The sequence below is a fragment of the Glandiceps talaboti genome, chromosome 7, assembly GCF_964340395.1.
Source record: "Glandiceps talaboti chromosome 7, keGlaTala1.1, whole genome shotgun sequence".
NCBI classification, from domain to species: domain Eukaryota; kingdom Metazoa; phylum Hemichordata; class Enteropneusta; family Spengelidae; genus Glandiceps; species Glandiceps talaboti.
The window spans coordinates 3,587,824-3,611,282 of NC_135555.1; the positions used below are offsets into that span (position 1 = coordinate 3,587,824).

The following is a 23,459-nucleotide window of genomic DNA, read 5'->3' on the forward strand; positions in this document are numbered from 1 at the left end:
CAAACAAAAAATTATCTCGTTTACGTGTGAAATAAATTTTAATCAATGAATATCACCTCTATTGGCTGTTCTACCTGTTTGACCTGGCTCTGAAACAGTCACTCACATTCAATTACATGGCACACAAATCCTTTGGGATCATTTGATATAGCTGTTATCACCACTAGATGGCGCTAGTCATACCAGCTTGATACCATAATTTGTGAAATGTTGATAAGTCATTCCGCCATGTTTTACAGTCCTTGGTCTTCTAGAATTGTTATTTTTGCCACGCTACATTTTAAAATAATGCTTACAAGTGACATGTATAACTTTATCTCATTCATTTCTCTGTAGCCTTTCCCAATAAAGCTGTACATTCCACTTTCTAAAAGTCTGCAGTGATTTTGTTGCATGATTCAGTTTTGAGAATGTCATATTCTTCAAAAGACTTGAAACACAAACAAGGATTTCCACTGTCTGTGCTTGGAAGAACTGAAATATGCAACAAAGCCTTGACTGGTTAGTAATTCTTAGACTCTGTGTGATTTTTTTCTCAAACTTTCTTCATAACATTTGAAATGATAGGTTTGGGTCGAGTCCTGAACTGAAGTTTTCTTTTAATAATGGCAGTCACTGTGAAATGCTTTGTCTTGTTGCTATGGTCTGTTTCCATGGTAACATCATCTGATGATGCTTGGTTTTCATCTTTGATCAAAACGAGGTAAGGCTTCTCAAGATCGACCAGTTTTCCATACAGTATATGATGTCCAATGATCAGAATTGGAATGCCCTGTGAAAAAAGAGAAACATGTCAAAGTCATTTCAATTTTAGGAATATTTTGAGCTGAAAGGTTTTCTCAATGTTTACTAAGTGGTCACTAACATATAAAGCTACACTAGCAGCAACTAGACTGGTCTTTGAATCTGTTTTGCTACATAAAATACCTTCATCAAAATAATAATAATAACAATAATAATTCTTGTATCTCGACCACGGGTTCAGCTTCTTATGAGTAAAGTTTTGCCTCTTCAGGTCGACAGGCTTTGCCAAACTGTCCATTTTCTGGCTTTACCACTAGGTGGCGTACTTCATCATAATATTGTACATCGTGAACAGCATTGAATCATCACATTTATGTAGGTGTACACAGAGTATACATATCCAATCAAATTGATTTTTGGGTCCACATCCAAAAATTAGTGGCACTATGAATCCTGATGTCAACTTATTACAACAGTTATTATTCACTCTACTACTTCTAGAGAAAAAAAAGACCTCCATTTTACATGTAAAATGTCTAATTATTGGCATTTCAACAATATATTGAATATATTGTTGGTTATCTGTTCGAAAAATAATACCTCAGTTACAGCTAGAGCAGCCTGACACACATTTTACTTATACTGAAATACGTGTATTTGTATCATAGATAGACAAATTACAAACATACATAGAATTTTTAAAAACAATATCTCTAATTTCCAGGTGTTTCTGTTCCATTTTGAAATTTGTTCTAATCATAGCATGTTTTATTTACAAACTGTAACCTGGATGTTCACATGCATCTGTATGTTAATTGTTCTTTTCTTCTATACTCAATCTACATTTTGACATTGAACTTCTAACACTAAATTTTATAGTGCGGGACCAACTAATAGTTGATAAAGAAGGATTATTCCAAAAATCAGATTTTCATGAACTTGTTTGGGCCATTGAGTGTTCTATTTTACTGTACATTAACTTGGTCAACGATACAAACCTTTTTATTGAAATGTAGATCTCCAATCAAATTACCAGATAGATCTTCGTCATGTCTGGACATAATCCTCCCTTGTAACTCAACCATCAACCATTCTTTACTAGCCCCACTGCCAATACTGAAACAGACAACAATGAAAATGTACCATAAAATACCAACTTTGTACGTACTATCTCACAGTGCACTAGGCAACTCAACTAAAAAAGATAATGTAAGGTGTACACAGATACTGCAAAGTTTTAACTTATTAAGTTAAAACTTTGCAGTATCTGTGTACACCTTACAATACTAATGTGCATCAATGTACATATCAGCACGGCTGGTCAAAGCACTCAAGGAATTCAGCGGTTGAGTTATACACCCACCCACACAAACACACACACACACACACACACACACCTATATATTATATATCATCATCATCATCATCATCATCATCAACATTCAACATCATCATCACCATCATCATCAATATTGGATCTACTGTTGTAATTTTAAGGAGCTTTTCATTCCTTATCAATATCAGCCGTGAAAATCATGAATATTGAATTTATGAATGAATTATGATCACGATCATCAAGTTTTTCGAGTCTCAACACTTCGGTCTCGTAACAAAGACACAGCCACACATACAAATACAAACAGTCTAATCTGCGCCAACCATTTGTACTTTACAATATGACAATGTATATATTACAGTGTACATGGTGTACTGCGGTAAAACCCTTTTCGAGTCCGAAATAAAACAAACTTTACCTCTTGATTAATAGTTGCACCATGACGGTCTTCAATTTCCACTGATGAGATTGTTCTTGAGAACGTTCGTATATATATACACATACAACGTAAATACAATGTTCGATGTCTTCCCGATCAGCTGTGTATTCGTAATTTCCCGCAAAAATCTTTCTGATCACGCGAGATTATCGTTTGACCCCGGAAGTGAAATACCCAAAACCCACGTGTGAGATCGCAAGCTAGTCAAGGCATAGGTAAGTACGTTTTGGGACAAACGAAGAAGTTTTTGTGTTTCACATTCGTTATTCACAAAGTGACAAATTTTCACGACACTTCTGCGTCATACAGATATTTTAGTGATCAGTACGACTTGTGTAAATCATAAGTCTGTAAACCATAACTAGTTCAAAACAGCAAAACCTTGCCCACCGGTGCACCGTCGGTTGCGTCGAGCAGTATGCATTCGTATGATCTATCCATGTTTACAATTCGAAATTTTCACGTTAACCTGTAACTTGTTAGCGAACTACGTACAGTACAGTTCTACAGCGGCAGCTGTAGGAACATTACGTGTTTGTAAATATCTTCTATAAGTTTGTCTGGAATTATTGAAAGTTATGTTCCTGACTAGTAGTGATGGAATCAATTGACTTGTTATTTTGTGGTACTTCCATTTATATTTGTCCTTTGAACAGTTGTGGTAATTAATACATGCAACAACTTTACAGCAATCCACATTGCTCATCTGTTTTTATATTGGAAATCCAGGCATTATGTATTTTTAAAAGGACGTAACATAAAAAAGAAAGATAGAAAATATACCATGTTACCATAATTTAAAGAGTAACTAACATTTATGTTGTATTGACAAGATTGCATGTTGTTTTATTTCCAGACATTGGCAAAGTGTTTGTGACTTCTGTATTAAATCACAATGGGTGATTTTCGTGTACATCTTGTTCGATTCTTCAACTTTACACCGAAAGCTATTCATTGTCTGGCCCATGAAGAGAGCAGTAATAGATTGGCTGTGTCAAGATCAGATGGATCAATAGAGATATGGAGTATTAATGATAACTGGTATCATGAGAAGGTTTGTTACATTACATACATAAGAAAGTTGTGGTGGTGGTGGTGATGGTGGTGGTGGTGGAGGGGGGAGGGGGAGAATGCAAGGTGCTTGTGAATTTGTTACATTACAGAGATCTATATATGTATGAGGCCTTCCAGTCGATGTAAACGAAAAAGTTTGACATGTCTTGATCAATAACTTTGTTGAAACCCAACAAAACTCTAATCAATTCAAATACCCAATCAAACTTGTAGTATTGCCAGCACAATATGACATTTTAGCGCTATGTGTGTGTTCTCATTTCAGACTATCCCAGGATGTGCCAGCAGGTCTGTTGAAGCTTTACTCTGGGTTAATTCAAGATTATTCTCAGCTGGTCTCCATGGCGATATAACAGAGTATGATTTAAAGAAAATAGCACCAAAGGTAAATCTTAGAAAAGTGAAATTTCAGACATTCTGTTACGTAAATGATCTCATGGATATTTTGTTTCTGTGGATGTGTGTGCTCACCTTTCTTTACCCAGCTAGAAGTATGTATGTCAATCCAATAATTGAATATATGTGTTTGTTTCCATGCCAGAATTATCATGTTTATTAATCTATCATTTCCAATTTGATTTGATGACAGGTTTCCATAGATTCTATTGGTGGTGCAGTATGGTGTATGACAGTCAACAAGTCTAAAACACATATTGCTGTAAGTAGGTTACAAGTATTTAAAATGACCAAATATTTTAACTTAGTAGAATTAGAAATTGATACTGGATGCCGCTAGATATAGATAGTAGAAATAAAGTTATCTTGCACTGATGACGTTTGAGTGATTCAGACGAACGCTACATTGTCCCTTCAAATTAGTGTAACTTGTTTAATATTGACTAAGTTCCCATTATGGTTAGGCCCTCAACAAAGATACCCTATAAAGGCATAAGATCAAATTGATGTTTCTCTGTAATTGTAGGTGACTCTCCAGAACATACATTTTATGAAATGTCTCTATTTCCTGGAGTGAACTTATACAACTAGCTGCTTTAGTCAAAAGTAGACAAATAAAATCCAGAGATAATTTAGCAAAGTCAGAAAAACTATTAGGTAGTCTTAACCTTTCAATAATACTGCAAAGGGAAGGCATTACAAAATGAAAAGTTTGTCTTTTTTTCACTATTTTTCTACCATTTCACACTTTTTTTTCACTATTTTTCTACCATTTTCTCTACAGGCAGGAATGGAAGATGGTTGTATCAGATTATTTGAAATAACAGACACTGGTTTGATGTTTGATAGAGCGTTAAATAAACAAGATACCAGGATTTTGTCGATTGCCTGGCATGATGCAGAAGATATTATAGTCTCAGGATCTATTGATAATATCAGAATATGGAATGTACACACAGGTAAGAAATGCAGTGGTGTTACTTTATACTGTACAGGTGGTGGAAGTTGTTCAAAACTGTAACTAATTAGATAATATTTTTCATTGTGAAGCCAAGGAAACCAAAAGAAATCAATTGTCATGAGTATTTCCGGCAGAGTGAAGGAAAATACATGTATATTGAAATAATATAATTATACCCCCCTGCAAGCATAATTTATGAAAAATCATGGAAAAGGATGTGTGATTTTGAACGTTTTAAAACATTTTGATTCCTATGTCAAGCACTGTAGAACTATAGATGTGATGATGTAGAAATGACCAGGGTACAAATTCAATTTATTGTGTTTGAACGTGTGAGTATAATGTCCATTGTTGAAAAACAATCTCATTGACTGAATGCTTGTGAGATCTGCCATGAGACAAAAAACGGCTTATTAAGTTATTGTGGGAGGGGGAGTTGGAAACAGGAGTGTCAGAATGTGAAGAAAGTGGGAGGGAAATAGGGTAGAGGGGAATGGGTAGATTGAAGGGATAGGAGACAGGAATAAGAAGGCACATAATCTTGTGAAAAATTTAATCACCTATATGTTCATTAGAACTGATGGCATAGATGTAATGATGTAGAAATTCAATTTATTGTGTTTGAACATGTGAGGTATAATGCCCATTGTTGAAAAATAATCTCATTAATAATTACATTGATTGAAATAACTTTGCACCTGTAGAGTAGAGGGGGATGGGTAGATTGAAGTGGTAGGAGACAGGGATAAGAAATGTAAGATACACTGTGTTGCTCCACCCTCACCGACCTCCTCTCTCTGAGAGGGGTTGACTAATGTGTGAGGGCGCCCCATCACAGGATACCTTACAGACTACTTCACGGCACTATTGCAGAAAAGTCATTCAGCACTAAATATCATTATGTAACAGATGTTTTCCTTAGATTGAAAAGCAATTTTGTCCCAAAAAATCAGTGTTTTTTTCGCAATTTATTAAAGGTCATGTAACACAGAGGATAACCTTAGACAGAGAGCATAACAAGAAGAAAGAGACAATTGTATGGAGTGTAGCCATCACCAAAGATTTCACCATCATCAGCTCAGACTCAGCTGGTAAAGTCAGGTTTTGGGATGCAAGACATGGAACTTTATTGAAGGTAGAAAGTCAATCTTTACTTATATGACAGAATAATTTGGAGAGCCTTAGTTCCACAAATATTTGTCTTTATCAAAGAAAATAAGTAGACTTAAAGGTCTAGGTTTCAATACCAGGCCCTCATATTAGCGTTACCTTAGCAGTGGATCCATAAGGATTACATAGGATTATTCTTTCGTCCTGAGCCAAATTTTTCTAAAGCTCTGTCAGACAACTTTTTTTCACACCTAATTTTGATCCTAATCTGAACTTTTCAAAAGGGAGTCTTTCAATAAGTTTTTTGAGAATTTCAATTTACAAGTTTATTGGAAACTTTTAGAAGTCATATAATGTGGACTTGTCAGTAATTGTGTACAGTCACCAAAGAGGAAAGATTTGTCACATTATGTGCTACTTCACTTTTACAAATAAGAATGTTTTTACCGCAGAGCTTTTATAGCCATAAAGCTGACGTACTGACGTTGTGTGTTAACAAAGAGGAAGACACCGTGTACGCTGCTGGAGTTGATCCCAAAATTTCAACATTCCAGTATGTCAGTGTGTCAGGGAAAGATGATAACAAGACGTGGGTACAATCTAAAGTGATTGAAAAAGCTCACACACATGATATCAGAGCCTTGGCTGTTACAGAACATTTTGTTATATCTGGAGGTAAGCGTTAATGAATACTGCCCTCTAGTGGCAACAAATACCACAAAAGTGACAATTTGTATCTACCTCCATGAGTACGTTTGGGTGTACTATTATTGACATGAGAGCTGCCAAGGGCAGCCTTCCAGTCCTGTCCATATTATGTTCTTATACAGGTCTCCCAAACACAGGAGAACATTGCCTAATAATGAGCATTCGGTACATCTCTTATCACAGATGCAATGTCTGCCATCTTGTTTTTGTCCACTCCAATGAGTTGGAGTGTGTTCTCTGTTCAAGAACAAGTGTATTATTCTCCATTGTGAAACATACACAGGGTTCTTTGGTGTTCCTGAAGGTTGTTCTCAGGTCAAGAGTAGAGACCTCAAATCCAACCCATAGGTTGCAAAAGAACCTCTTCTAGTTTAAAAACAGAGATAGTTCTTCTTTTGTGATCTGGTTTGACAAGGACATTATAGAGGAATATGATGAATCACTTGACGTATTCGTTGTCACACTATCATATCAATGCTATCTATTTTTTTCATTCTTCATGAGTGCAGCATGTGTTTGGAAAAGTAATTTGCATGACCAAACACCATGTTATATATATTGTACAGCATTGTTGTCATAAGACCTGTAGAATATGACAATTGACCTTTGACCTTACATTGCCAAGTCAAGATTTTAAAAAAAATGGAGGAAATATTTCAAATAAATGGTAATTCTTTTGGTGACTTTATCAAATGTGCAAATACATTTCTACTTTATCAATATATGTATGATAAATTACATTCTATCAAGCTTATATTGGAATTGATATTTTCTAGTCATACTGTCATTCTCTAGAATATAATTCTTCCTGATTCTATTCTTTATTTCATTCTAGGTGTGGACACATTTTTAGTAGCAAATCCAAAGTTTTCCAAAAAGGTAGCAACATCCAAGGTGAAATCTTTTGAACAGAAAACATGGAAATTACTTTCTTATCCTCATCATGTAAGTAAACAATATTTTACCAATATTTTGCCAAAAAACAGGGTCCAGCTCTGAGAGGGTACTTGAATTGGCTCCTTCCATCTGTCTGTCTGTATGTCTGTCTGTGCACAGCCATTCTAAGCTATGTATATGCTGATTTCATTCAAACTTGGTGCAAATGTGACATACTGAGGTAGACATAAGCACATAATGCTTGCTTCCATAATGTGCGTAATATCTTAAGAACCAGAGATGTAAATGTCTCCTCCCTGTAACTGGTTTCAAGTTGAATGATTTCTACCCAGAATACAATTGTGTATTTCAATTTCATTATTTTTACTCCACAGAAACAACTAGTACATATAGCAGCAGATGCCGAAATCATGATGTTTCAGTTTACAAAATATCTTGAATTTTGGAAACTTGGTGCTTCTACAATTACAGGTGAGAGGAATAATTTTTATGAAGGTGCCCATTCACAAATTTTAATCTCATTTTGTTTTCTTTTTCTCCACATTAAGCACTTTGTACTTTAGATTTACCATGCAATGTGTCATAAAAGCCCCAGTAGTTGTAACTTTTCACTGTTTATCACCACTTTTTTCATCCTGTGAAAAATACACAAAAACTTTACACGAAATCGTTCAGGCTTTGTTGTGGTAAGACATGAGTATATGTTAGGTCAGGGAGTCAGTGTGGGTAGCAAAGTTGGTAGTGCACCCATGTAGTGTTCAAAAGACCCTGAGTTTAAGTCTTACCCCAGCTACACTAGTCTTCACAGTATTCTACATTATTAGCTGCATTACCTCTTTGCTAATCACTGACAGTACTATGTGCATGTACACTGGCTTGATGTCCATTTGTAAATACTTATGAATCAAGTACAAATCCAATTACTTATACCTGCCAGCAAATTGTGAATTTGTGAGGTGGTTGTTGGGTCCAATCTCTTTGCAGTCATACCTGCATCAATGATGACACCAACATAAGTAATTAAAAAAGATGAACAAAAATTGTGAGAAATATAATTTCAGTTTCAGCTACTTGGCCATTAAAATACGTTGAGCTTTAAATTTAAGCTGTTTTATATGATTTATTTACAACAAAAGAGCATCGTGTGTATGTAATTAGACTTGACATGATATACTAATGTTGTACCTGGTTCAATATTTATTACAGAAGGAAAAGATGGTGAAGTGCTTCCACTTGTTAGCAACCCAGTCAAATTACTACAGTTACAAGCTAAAGTAAGTTTACAGAAAATAATAGTGTGATACCATTTGAAATGGAGAGTATCATCACCCCCCCTCACCCCTCGCCTCCCCCCCCCCCCCCAAAAAAAAAGTGTTTTATAGGCTACATGTAGTAAAGGGAATGTATTCATGGAGAATAGTCCATGGAGAGATGTAAAGTTCAATTTTTTGTGAAATTTGGAGTGTCGAACACAGTACACACACACACACACACACACACACACACACACACACACACACACACACACACACACTCACTCACACACACAGACACACACTCACACACAGACACACTCACACACAGACACACATACATACACAGACATTCACACAAACAGACAGTCAGACAGACACACACACAGACAGACACATACACGCACACACACAGGCAGACACACACACACACACACACATAAAAACTATGATCAGGAGTGTTGTATGGTGTAAGACAAGTGGTAGAGAAAATTTTGTGATTGAATTTCCAAAAATCAGTTTACTTTGTGAATTAATTCATGTTTACTTGTGACTTTTGATGGCTCACATTAGAGGGATGTGGAAACACTTCAGTGGGAGTTGATCAGTACAACAAGTGTGAAAGAAAGTAAGGCCATACATTCTTCAAATTTTAATCCATTTCATGTTCTTTGTGATTTCTTGTAGGGAACAGATCATATTGTGTGCAGTGCAATCAGTAAATGTGGTTGTTGGGTTGCATACTCAGATGCCAACAAAGTCAGAATGTATAATATCACCATGGAAACACTTTCAGTGTCAAAGGTATGCTGTATTATAGTTTATCCGTAATGTCCTAACCACTTTAACTGGAATGTTGAAATTTTGCATTAACATATCACAAACACTACTAGTACTAGTTTCTCTCTTCCATAACTGAATGTATTGAATTCAAAAAGAGAAGTTTTGTTACAGATAGTATCGTTAATTCACTTGTATACTAACTATATCAATCTTTCTAAAGTTTGAAACAAGAAGAAATAGAAAGTAAATGAAATATTTTATTACCAAATATTTAGGCTTAGAATATGCTAAATATGAAAAAGGTAAAACACACGTTTTAAGGAAATAATAATCAGACCATGAGTGGAGACAATTTATACTTCATCAAATAACTTTCATTGACTGACAGAATGTTAGCGCTTCGACTATCCAAAATTTTGGTAATAGAATTCGAAAATTGAATTCCAATATTGAGTGCCCTAGATAACACATTAGGTTTTATTTTCTAACAGAATTTTGAAATAAATGTCACAGCTCAAGCATTGTTACCATAATGTCATTATAATTTGTCACCACAGGTTCCTGGTGTACCGGTAGATCTCAACGCAGCACATTGTATGGTATTTACAGCAGATAGCAGTAGGTTACTCGTAGCAACCAATCAGTGTACAATACAAGTTGTACAGGTTGACAGTTTACAGCCATCTGTGTTACATACGTTCCATGCCATGCAGGAACCAATACATCTACTATCAGTGTCAAGTGATGGTCACTGGTTAGCTGCTGGTAACCATGGTAACCACATCAATGTTTACAACATACAGGACTACAAGGTAAGGGCCGATGTGAGATTAAGGATGTGAAAAACTGGTTTGGCATTGATGTTTAAACAATTGGTTATGTGTAACAGAGAGATTCTATGGAGTCCCTATGTCTCAAGTGATAAGACTGTATTGTTAATATTTCATGACTATGGTATTCAAACATCAGTATTTAAACCCACAGTCAGTGTGTCTATAACTTTCTTTTAACAATATTTTTACCAGATAGCACCCCTTAGAATTGCCTAATTTTACATTTCTTATCACTGTTATTAGTATGCCAAACTCAAAAGTACAGCGTGTCCAGCATGTTATACACATGAACTTGAAAGTGTTTTTGCTAAGGTTGGGGAACCCTGGCAACAGAATGATGGAAAGGGGTAAAAGTTGGATAGTTTCCCATACAGTCTACCATAATTTTGTTTAGGAACCCTGGTAAAATTGTTGGGAAACCCCGCTTAAACAAAAACACTGATTTGTTACATAGGTTGTCCTGGAGGCAGCTTCTCTCCCTGTCATTCAAATAAATCATATGTTATCAGATACTTGCAACTTTGTTTTCTAAAGTTTTCAAATAATAATTGAATACACAGTTAGTTTTGACACAGTAGCCTAGCCCATGTCCACCTAGTGTTGGCTAGACATTTAGTCTACCATTAATAAAGTGAACAGTGTTTGTTTAACCGTAATCTGTCTCTTTGGATTTCAGCTTCACTGCAGTCTTCCTACTCTTTCACATCAACCAAGTGCACTAGCTTTCAATCCACACAACTCTCTCCTGGTAGCTGCATATTGTAATCAAAAGGTAGGTTGACTTGGGTAGTAATGGATCAGTTAATTACAGACACATACAGTCAGACAGACAGACAGACAGACAACATCAATCGTGTAAGCATGAACAGTTCATGTTACAGTAATTGTACGGTAAAATCCTGAAGTTAACCCAATTTGTAAAAAAGGAACATAAATTTTTCTCTGACATCATCAATCTCATTTTGTCCTTATTTGCATCCAGATTGTTGAGTATGACATCATCAAGAAAGAATATACTCACTGGAGTAAACGTGGCAAACACAAACTAACAAAGAGAGCAAGATATGACACAGTGTGTAAGATCACATTCAGTGCAAGTAATCCAGATCTAGTGTTTCTCCAAGATGTGGAGTTGTTTGCAATCCTAGATAAACGTCAATATATGCAGAACTCTGTTAAGGTAAGCATTCACATAACAACCTCTATCCTACCAGGTCCCCATTTCTACAGCTGGTTGACAGCAAATTCATTGTTCAATCAAATCTTGCCCAATGACTTAAGCTGTTCAAAAACAAATGGCTGTGGTAAGGCTGAAACCAACAACTTGCAGATTCCAAGCTTACCACTGTAACCCTGATACCTCATATGAGATTGAAAATGAAACTGTGTAGTTGTATTGCTGTAGTTGTGATGGCAGAGAGAATATATAGACAAAGACTAGCAAATATTATCATGAATTATGCTGAAAAGTATGTTTCATAAAATGTCTTTATTTTTTTATTTTCAGGATGGCAAACCAAAAGACAGTAATCAGACACAGTCCAGTACAGAAGATAAAACAAATGAACAGACTAAATCAGTTGTAATCTGCCTGAAATACAAAGTAAGATTAACATTTTTGTCATGTGCAACTTATCCATAAGGTCAAATAAAAAAATGATGTGTTTCCAACCGACCCCAACCCTAAATATTTGTTTAAACATTAAAAAAAAAAGATGAGCAGTTCTTAGTCTTCTTGACCTTCATGTATATCTATATTTGTACACATTTCAACTATTTTCTTTCTCCAGTGATGTTTGTGATACTGAAAATTATTGCCCGGGTTAGTTGTTCGTGTTCTCCATTGATTTGCATTGGAAGTGATACTGGGTTTATGATAACATGCCTCTCTATATATATATATCATGTATATATCTTAGATAAGTTATTCAGAATACTTACCTGCTACTAGGCTAGTGAAGATGTAGGAGAAAAATCACTCATCAAGGTTGAAAATTTTTGAAGGTTACTCTCATATGATAGTGACAACCTAACAAGATGAAACACCCAAACAACAAAAACCAATGAATTATTTCTGATCATATCAATGTTTACTCAGCATAACAAAAAACTATTACAACTGCAATATTTGTATTAGTGTCTTTGGATCAGCATGTTATCTGCCTTCCTCTCAATATGCAGGTTACAATTAAATCTTCACTTCCAAACACCTACATTTGGACAGTACTAGAATAATATTATTTCCTACACAGTAAGATGCTGTAGTCCAACTTGTGTATAATTGATCTGACAGGTTTTATTTCAACAATAAAAGCAAATTTGGAAATGGCTTCTGCTTTCGATTACATTTGAAAAACTGGCATCAATTTTTGCACCACATATTCATCTGTCCTGTTAAATATTTGTGTAGAGCCATCAGTATTTCAGTCAAAATATGTAACATTTTCAGTTGACCCTTGACCTCGAGATCTGAACAACTGTTCCTAGAGGGCGCTGTTTTGTTATAATGATGAAGCTATACAGGATCATACCATTCCCTGTGCCATTTCCAATTTTGCTGGAGCACCATCTCAATTCATTTTCATGTTCTTATTTCTTACAGCCTCTACTTTTTATGGATACACTGAAAGACAATTACCTTGTAGCAGTTCAACGACCTCTCAATATGATCACAGAAACCTTACCAGGGAGTCTCCGCCAGAAGAAATTTGGAACATAACAGTTCTTCCACGTACTTCAGTGTTGAATTTTATCTGTTGACACTTAAAATTCCAATTTGGATAACATCTTTGATGCTCAGAGCAATTCTCAGTTGAATTGGATTTTAACATCAATCACTAATAAATTTGTTTTAAAATATAGAATAAAGCATAACATAATTTCATAATGGTTCATTGTGTGAATGCCCCTTATCACAGTAAAGAATCTGACTGATGGTTCATTGTGTGAATGCCCCTTATCACAGTAAAGAATCTGACATGGTTCATTGTGTGAATGCCCCTCATCACAGTAAAGAATCTGACTGATGGTTCATTGTGTGAATGCCCCTTATCACAGTAAAGAATCTGACTGATGGTTCATTGTGTGAATGCCCCTTATCACAGTAAAGAATCTGACTGATGGTTCATTGTGTGAATGCCCCTTATCACAGTAATGAATCTGACTGATGGTTCATTGTGTGAATGCCCCTTATCACAGTAATGAATCTGACTGATGGTTCATTGTGTGAATGCCCCTTATCACAGTAAAGAATCTGACTGATGGTTCATTGTGTGAATGCCCCTTATCACAGTAATGAATCTGACTGATGGTTCATTGTATGAATGCCCCTTATCACAGTAATGAATCTGACTGATGGTTCATTGTGTGAATGCCCCTTATCACAGTAATGAATCTGACTGATGGTTCATTGTGTGAATGCCCAGTATCACAGTAAAGAATCTGACTGATGGTTCATTGTGTGAATGCCCCTTATCACAGTAATGAATCTGACTGAGTGATGGTTCATTGTGTGAATGCCCAGTATCACAGTAAAGAATCTGACTGATGGTTCATTGTGTGAATGCCCCTTATCACAGTAATGAATCTGACTGATGGTTCATTGTGTGAATGCCCCTTATCACAGTAAAGAATCTGACTGATGGTTCATTGTATTAATTGCCCCTTATCACAGTAATGAATCTGACTGATGGTTCATTGTGTGAATGCCCATTATCACAGTAAAGAATCTGACTGATGGTTCATTGTATTAATTGCCCCTTATCACAGTAAAGAATCTGACATGGTTCATTGTGTGAATGCCCCTTATCACAGTAAAGAATCTGACTGATGGTTCATTGTATTAATTGCCCCTTATCACAGTAAAGAATCTGACTGATGGTTCATTGTGTGAATACCCCTTATCACAGTAAAGAATCTGACTGATGGTTCATTGTATTAATTGCCCCTTATCACAGTAATGAATCTGACTGATGGTTCATTGTGAATGCCCCTTATCATAGTAATGAATCTGACTGATGGTTCATTGTGTGAATGCCCTTATCACAGTAATGAATCTGACTGATGGTTCATTGTGTGAATGCCCCTTATCACAGTGATGAATCTGACTGATGGTTCATTGTGTGAATGCCCCTTATCACAGTAATGAATCTGACTGATGGTTCATTGTGTGAATGCCCCTTATCACAGTAAAGAATCTGACTGACGGTTCATTGTGTGAATACTCCAAGTGACCAGAAGTGTAAACAATGACAAATCTGTAAGGCTGGGTAAGGCAGACATGGAATGGTTTGAAGCATGTCTAATATGAAACCATCCCAGAACAGCATTGTTCAGATCTCACTCACCATATCCCTCACTCTATACGAGAAATTTGTAGAGACAAGGAGTTACTTGAGGTTGAACACCTGGTGCAAGAATACCTGGTATCAGGTAGAACATGGTGCAAACACACTCAGCTGCACTGTTCTCACTACAGGAAACCAGTGCTAACGCCATCCTTTCCACACAAGCTGCCATGCTTGGCGGGTTTCTGCTGTACTCCAAATATGCTCTACCATCCCTGAGATTTAGTAATCTTTGGATGGCAATTTTGTTTTAGTTTTTTTACATGAAGAGAAATGGCTGATCCCAATTTTCATGCCAGAATGTGTTCCAATGTTGAAGACTTGCATAACATAATTATGCAAATTAAAGTCTTTAAATGTACATAATTACGCAAATTGGCCACAATCCTTGCTGCTGGGGAGAACATTGTCGATGGCGAGTGTTTGCGTTTTAAACAGTATATAAAATATGCCACAATTCCTGGATTTAAAATAAGTAGGAATTTTATTATGAAAATAGAAAAGGGTTGACATATACAGCACATCACCTAACCCCCCCTAACCCCTGAGGGATATCATCATGTTCGTCTCATTTCACCCCATCATACCCCTACCATTTAGATTGAATTTAATACCCACAGAGGATACCACAATTCCTAGTGAGAAAATACAGTTTCTGATTTGTACATATCTAAAACCATAAATGTTCCAACATCTATGCTAAAACAGAAATAGTAAAGTTATAAATAACACAAATTACAGACATGTAATCTATTCTATTCTAAGTAAAAACTTACACATTACAATGTACTAGTCAAAGGTATATTATAATATTCAAATGAATGGCATGTGTTTATTCCTTCATAACACAGCAGTATTAAAACCTGTTTTACAAGTTGAAGTTCAGGAGCCCACTTTGGCTTTGGATTAAAATTAAGAGATGAAAAAGTTATCTGGCAGCACTGTAGAAATAAGTTGGTTCTGCGAAAAAAAAGAAAGATCCTATGTAATCCTAGACTCTAAGATACGTCGTGACGTTCCACCCTCACCGGTGGGAGGGTTTGGCCGATGTGTGAGGGCGCCCCATCATGGCGTACCTTACAGACTAATGTAAGCCTTTAATATGTCCCACTGGTAAGGGAACACTAATGTAAGAACCTGGAATTACTTTAATTAAGTGTATGTTGTGTACTTGTACAGCATTGTCTTCAGATTTATAAATAACATTCAATTATTTTACCAAATGTCAAACTATGCTGGCTAAATTCATTCACATAGCAACACTTCAAGTTCCGTGAGTTTGATACTCAGATTTACAGTGTTTTCATTGTCAACTAACATTCAGTTTCCAGGGGGAAATGTCTTGTTGCATTTCAACAACAGACTATCATTTGAGTTATGAAGACAAAACGGCTTCAAAAATGTTTTAGAAGTCATTTTCAAAGAGCTAAAGATAATATCTGGGGACTCTTAAAATTTGAAGTTTTTTTATGGACTTGGGATATTAATATTTAGCACATTATAAAAAGTTTGTACTATTTTCATCTGAACTAAACCTCATTAGGAGACCATCATTACTTGGTCTATTGTAGGGTAACAGTGAAATATGGTAATGTCCAGTCATTTTGATATGTACAAATGTTAAAGTTGATCGTAATGTTTGTATACTACTATAATTAGTACTATAATTGTTTACTGAAAGGACAAGAGATATTGCTGATAGTTTTTAAATGCCCCAGATAAACTGATAGCAATCGTTTTCGGAGTCACATCATGATATTCAAGATGACAAATGAAGACAACTGAGGGCTCTCTTGAGAAATATGCAAATTAAAGTCGGTCTAATCCAATGTGAACTTTAAAATGGTGATTCAACAAAAGATGAAATGATAGCAAAATAAAAACAAGGTTACATTGATAAGAAGCGGAGTATGTGTCAGATGATATCTCAAAAGTTAATCATTAAGAAAATTGAAATATTACATCAAAATTATGAGAAACTTAACTGAGTGGTGTCTCCATAGAGTAACAACTGTTATGTAAGCTAATCTTTTATCAAATCTATTTCAACATGATAATTCAGAAAATAATGTCTTGTACAAAACAAATCAACACAAATCTATACCCTTTCTTCAATTTATAGAAGTTTCTGCTTTTCAAGTAATTATCTGAATTGTAATTGCAATGATATCAGCTGAAGACATTCTGTAGTAAAAGATTCTGCTTTCATCACAGTGACTCAGTATTTTAGCTAATGTTTAACAGGAGTGCCAAAAATAACAAATAGTTTAGTTTAATGCAAACATCATCAAAATCACCATTTTCAGTTTACGGAAATGTACACCAAATTGGAACAGACAATCAGTTTCAAAGAACATAAACTTACAATTTGAAATTTGACCTAAGAAAAAAGTGACAGCTCAAAAAGTCAACGGTATATATAGTTTTAAAAAAAAATCGTCTGAATCATTCAAGCAAATTTCACAACTCTATTTTCTATACATACTATACACAATTCTAGATTGAACATGTTCCATTTTTTTTTTACAAATGACATAGCTACTAGACTAAAAACAGTAACTTAATATATAAAAACATAGTACCTACCAAGTCCACTAATACAGCTACTGATAAAGAATCACGCCACAATAAAACCATACGGTAATTAAAACAAACCATTACAAACTTATTTCAAAGGTATAATAAATAAGAAATATTCAAAGCGTACAAGTCAACTAATTCAGGCATAGCATTGTGTAGCATGATGTTCTGTGTATAGATAAGTGGGAGGTGTTGAAAATAAAATAACTTATGAAGGTAGTATTTGCTATCTATTGGGTTTGAATCTGAAGATCTCTTTACCCAATTTGAGGTTCAATGAACAGATAACACTAAACTATTATGAGAGAAACTTTGCTTTACATGTAGCCAATACAGAAGGTCACAAACTAATAAATGAACATGACTGATAAAAAAGTCAATGTTGAGACGGGCTATCAAAAAAAATATGGGTTTAATTACAGTGATGCCCTTCGTTTTTTGAAGATAAAATTTTATCGGCAAGTAACTGCTATCAAGCATAATACTCTTCCCGTTGTGTGCATTCATGATTTTCCATATTTAAATTCTAGCAAGTTTCAGTTTGAGTTTTCACTAACTGCAATACTGCTAACATTGCATTACCCTACACTCTACATCTCCTAAGTGTCTTCACTGTCCAACTACATTTATTTCCAACACTGCTTAACTCAAAATACAGTTCAATAATAGTAGAAAGTATTTTATATTTTCAGCTTCTATCATGTAATGGCACACTTCTAATTCTAAAGGACAACTTTTGATGCAATGCTCACGCCAAACAAGTCACACAACAACTACAGAAATATCAACGTTTCTTAAAAATATAATAATTTAGTTAATATGAAATCTAAAACAGTAATCTGTAAAGTATTTAGCTAACATGAACACAATGATATAACAATGTACTTATCAACATGATTCTGTATACATATACATAGTATTTGTAGCAACCATAGACAGTGGAGAAGTGTCTATGTAGTAACTATGGTAATAACATAATCTGTGATAAATTATGACAACTTATGACAGCTACCACTAAATATTTCAGTTTCTTTCTATTGCCTTCGATAACGAAAGAACACTCTTCACACTACATAACACATCAGATTACATTACACAGACTACATTATACATCACTGCTAAACAGTCTACAACAAGAACTGACTCTACTGCAATTTGATAGGAATTATGTTATCTACACATTCTGTTGCTGTGGCTTGTGTGTGTAGATTCTCCATGCTAGAGCAGCAGCAACTGACGACACAATAAAGAGAATGAAAAAATAACAAATCCACCACTGATGGCGATGGAGAAATGACTGTTGTGGCTTCATTTCCAGTGTTCTCCGGACTGCCTTTGCACTACCTGTAACTTTACCAGTGCTGAAATAGCCATTGTGCTGAAAGAAGAAGAGGAAGAATAAAATCCCATTTGCTGTAACCATGGTTTAAACTATCTTAGTAAGAAATTCAATCAATACACCAGCCTCCTTGAAATAAATGGGTAAAGTGCAAACTATTTTGTACTTTTTGTGAATTTTGATTTGTAGATATCACAATCACATGTAAACTCCCAGTAACTGTAACCAGACATAAGACAGCAGCCAGTCAACGTTTGGTTGGCTAACACAAACTACAACTAATATTGCAATATGCATTAACAATAGTTTAGTTTGTGTGTATCTCAGTTTACTGATAGCTTGCTTTTGATCGGTAGTATTTTTTCATAATTTTGTTCTTATTTTGACTTGCTGGTGTTGTACTTCCTGAAACATTTATGACTGCCTCGGAATTTATGACTGCCTAGGAATTTATGACTGCCTAGTAATCAAATCTTATCGGCCACTTGGAAGGACTTAACCCATTTGCAGTAAAGGTTTGGTCTATGCTGTATTTTTAACAGCAGAAAATCATAGTATATATTAAAAGTTATACTTCTTTGGGGTGTTGAAAGCTGTACCTGGAACTGTTTGCAATTTTGTATCATAAATTACACTTCATATTGTAGTTGCTGATTCAGACATACATACACAATGAATCACCTGATGAGAAATTATTGTGGGTAGTGATACACACCACAATACATGATTTATATGCATTCCTCGTACTGTATAACACTTTATAGCAACTCAATATACACCCTAGAACACCAAAGTAATGTGTTTTCACTGTGTGCTACAATCGTTTGTATCATGTTCATATCAAGTGTCAAGTATACACAGGACCTGCTGTAAATGTAATCAATCTGTAAACAATGTTAGCAGTACAGACAGTACAAGCAGTACTTGACCTGGCCACTGGTTGACATACAACTACTACATTTGTGTGTGTGTGTGTGTGTGTGTGTGTGTGTGTGTGTGTGTGTGTGTGTGTGTAGGTTGCACTAGTTTTTGGTGGAATTGTTAATACAATATATATCAAAATTGAGCCAGTGTATTCTATTTATGAATTAATTACTATCAACACCTCAAAAGTTGTGTATCACGGTATCCACTTCAAAAAGTGGAGAACATGTAATATAAACTCTGTGAAAAGGCAAACATGGTGCCACTGAAGGCAGCAATATATAGGATTGATGCGGAGGAGCACAGAACTGTATAGATGAGTATGGTACACAATGAAAACACTTTACCTTGGTGTGTTATGGGTTATATTTAGATGACTGAATTAGAACTCGTCACTTCACACTTTAAAAACCACACTTTTACAATTAACAGCATAGCGCAAACAGGGGATAGGAACACATTTCATGCAAGAGAGTAGAGATGTAAGATGCACATATTGGCTTGAGTACCTGATTATGGTATCCCATTTCACTACACACTGGATACAACTAGGATGTATATCTGGCATTGAGAATATGCAAGTTGTGTGACATAAAGATATTTCAACCTTTACCCAAACCGTCAACATTCATGACCAGATCATGACCAATGTCATGATCTTGGAAGGGGGTGGTAAAGCCATTAATTGTGACAAGAGAATGCAAAGTGGCAATGAAGAACCAGTGGAGTACAGCAGTCACCAACCAAGATTGAGTTAGTAGGAAAAAGTGAGGGATATACTTCTGTGGTATTAATGATTACCACTTCAGAAGCAACCATTTGGGAGATGACTAAGATAAGATGCAACATGCAATGACAGTGGAGGAGACAGTGCCACACCAATGTGACTAAGAAAGTTCAAAGCTGAATTTCCCGAAACACCCATACGAAATGTGACATTGTACCTTTATCGGGGGCCTTTTCAGCTCTGACATAGGGCGTATGTATGGTGTGGCACTTCCAACAGTTGATGAGAACAAACTTGAAGTTCTGGACCTTATGGATGCAGGTGTCACTGCTGTGAAAGTATCACTCAACACTGATGTTGCCTTTGAACTCGAACTGTCCCCAGTTGTGGAAGATGTAGAAAGGGCACTTGTCGTATATGTTGATGTAGTTACACGTTTGACACTTTTGGTTGATGATCGTGATTTCACAGCAGATGATTTACTTACAATGGGGGTTTGTAATTTTCTTTGCCTCGTTTCCCTAGTTGACTGTATTGTTGTTTTTGATGTAGAGGTAGACATGTCATTCTTTTTTGCTGACTTTTTCGTAGAACGTGGTGGTGGCGTCTTTGGGTGGACAATTTTTGCATTATTTAGTGACTGCAAGAAAAAGAAACAAATTAAAGCAACAAAATAATTTCAAATTGAGTAATGATGTTAAATACATTGATTTAATTTTGATTATCTTTCTAATTAAGCAATGAACTGAAGAAGTCGTCCTTATTACTAACATTAGTATTCTATTTGCCAAAATCATGCATGGTACTTAACTGTAAATCAGAAAACAGTCGTTGTTAGGAAAAATTTTAAAAAATGGGCATTTCAACAACATCAAATGAAAGAAATGATGAGATGTAAATGTAAATTTTCACACACATATGTGTTAGTAACATTAGACTGATTAAACCCACCAGGAGAAATTCATGAAGAACGTCTTTGCAATCAATAAGATGATCCTCTGGTTCCCATGAATCTTCAGATGAATCAAAACCTTTCCATCGGATAAGATATTCATATTCCCCTTCAACTTTGCGTCTTGCCAAAATTGTCTGTACCTAGGGTTCAAAACAAAACTATATTCTGTCACCTGAAAAGTGCTTTTTGATAGCAATGTCATATTCCATAGTGCCTATTGCCAAGCACTTGTCAATACTGACATCTTCACTCAAGGTGGCTATTGACAAGAGGTTGTCATGGAGATATTTTGTACCTGTCTTTGAGAGACAAGTAGGATGTTCAAAGCAACAATACCATTACCAGATGTTATTTCTTTTTACCCACAAACATCCCCTGCATCCTATTCAGTATATAAACTTTCCCATGGTGTTTTTTTTCACCTTTCTAAAACATCAGAAAATCGACAGTCATAATGATGTTAAATTGCATATACCCAGTACTAAAACAACTGTTTTCTGTTACAAACAAGCATTGGCAATAACATTGACCTATGACCCAAGCTGGCAATCTCGGGGGTAGGTGTAGTCCATTTATATTTTTGAGAAATACTTCTCAAGGTGAGGACCAAAAGAACGACTAAATGAATTGCAATAATAAATATTATCAAATTATGACAATGATAGTCCTGCTTACAGATTTCATATGGAGACAGAGTAAGTCTGGACACAATTCTCACAGTGAACTTCTGAAGGGACAAATTACAATATCAGATTTGACATTGTCGATTTTTCTGCTAGATAATACCTTACCTGTCAAAAATGTCAGACATTTCCTATTTTTATTAAACTCAAACATTAATTATGGAGCCTTAAAGACCCAAGAAATCTTTCTATTTCAAAACTACCCAAATCCTGTCAAAAATGGCAAAAATAGCAATGCATCGAAAAAAATTCACTATGAGAAGTACTGCAAGATTATGCTGAAATGTAAGGGAGATGTCAGCATCACACCATGTACTACCCATTTCAAAATGTTGTGCGTTGCTATTTTTGCCGTTTTTGACTGATTTCAGTACTCTGGAACATTTCTTAGGTCGTGAAGGCTTCGTATTCATGTTCGAGGTAGGAAATGTATATTTGAAAGCTGGAACTGTAGCGTTTGTTTTGAGTTTAAACGCCGACATACAATTAAATTCATTAAAATTTAAATCTAATGGCAATGCTAGTGATTAAGACCAATTCCTAAACTAACTAAATGGGCCACGTCAATCACAAAGCTCTCTCGAGTCTGAACGATACACCGAAACACAGTATCTTGCCTCTATCTGATAGAGGGACAGTGATCAAAATGGTCAAGGGTGACAGTTCTAAGAAACTAGGTACCGACATGTCGACAACGATCATCGGAACTTTCTCCCGTAATACTAAAGTGCGAGGGTATCTCTTTCAAATTTGGAGTCAATACAGCAGTGTTGACATAAAACCCGCCTTGTTACATCGGCAAAGTTACCGTAAACAAAGGGCAACGGACGCGATATGGTAATCAACATAAATTCACAAGGTTTTGTTCCGATCGTTTTGTATTAAAATTTCAAACGTCCTAACGTAACTTTCTTTTCAAGTTCGGGTGCAAGGCCGATCAGTAACAGAACCCACAATAAAATGAATGGCTAAACGTACTATAGGGCTTTCCACTTCGCTCAAATAATTGTACAGTATTGAATGACATAATTGCCACGATCACACAAGACATACTAGTAAGTCAAATACCTCACAAATTTCAGTTTCCGATTCGCTTCCAGATTCCGCCATTTTCCAAACTCTGTCACGTGACCTCAAAACCCCTTATCTTATTATTTATTGTGAGTGGGGTATTTAGGCCACCCAATATTCTCTGTCATGTTTATGAGCGTGATCCCCATATATCTGTTTATGATGCGATGACAATATACATGTACATGCCTATATTACTAGACAATGTATACATATACGACGTATATATGCCATGTATCTACTTGTAATGCAACGTAAAATTGTCGCTTGAGAGCTCTGATTTCTGTTACATTTGTAATA

The 23,459-nt window shown here is 35.5% G+C and overlaps 3 protein-coding genes across 4 annotated transcripts; 1 reads left to right on the top strand and 2 right to left on the bottom strand.

Moving 5' to 3' along the window:
• Nucleotides 1-535: 535 nt before the first annotated feature.
• Nucleotides 536-2,604, bottom strand: LOC144438300 (chromosome transmission fidelity protein 8 homolog). Its single transcript, XM_078127361.1, has 3 exons — nt 2,499-2,604; nt 1,743-1,860; nt 536-772 (listed from the first exon to the last, which is right to left on the bottom strand). The coding sequence occupies exons 1-3, from the start codon at nt 2,519-2,521 to the stop codon at nt 536-538; spliced, it is 378 nt and encodes a 125-aa protein (XP_077983487.1). The 5' UTR covers nt 2,522-2,604.
• Nucleotides 2,605-2,703: 99 nt separating this feature from the next.
• LOC144437792 (U3 small nucleolar RNA-associated protein 4 homolog) lies at nt 2,704-13,360 on the top strand. The gene is made up of 16 exons (XM_078126814.1): nt 2,704-2,734; nt 3,376-3,573; nt 3,859-3,978; nt 4,183-4,251; nt 4,774-4,948; nt 5,928-6,085; nt 6,513-6,735; nt 7,604-7,713; nt 8,040-8,136; nt 8,872-8,939; nt 9,606-9,722; nt 10,259-10,513; nt 11,211-11,306; nt 11,517-11,714; nt 12,042-12,137; nt 13,137-13,360. Exons 2-16 carry the CDS (start codon nt 3,415-3,417, stop codon nt 13,251-13,253), a joined length of 2,058 nt encoding a protein of 685 aa, XP_077982940.1. The 5' UTR covers nt 2,704-2,734; nt 3,376-3,414; the 3' UTR covers nt 13,254-13,360.
• A 5,152-nt stretch (nt 13,361-18,512) lies between these two features.
• LOC144438341 (uncharacterized) lies at nt 18,513-23,209 on the bottom strand. 2 transcript variants are annotated; one of them, XM_078127414.1, is made up of 4 exons: nt 23,157-23,209; nt 21,402-21,545; nt 20,938-21,090; nt 18,513-18,838 (listed from the first exon to the last, which is right to left on the bottom strand). In XM_078127414.1, the coding sequence occupies exons 1-4, from the start codon at nt 23,196-23,198 to the stop codon at nt 18,635-18,637; spliced, it is 543 nt and encodes a 180-aa protein (XP_077983540.1). In that variant the 5' UTR covers nt 23,199-23,209; the 3' UTR covers nt 18,513-18,634. The 2 variants fall into 2 exon arrangements, with proteins under 2 accessions (XP_077983540.1, XP_077983539.1); XM_078127413.1 differs by having other exon boundaries at nt 20,668-21,090.
• Between the last annotated feature and the right edge of the window lie 250 nt (nt 23,210-23,459).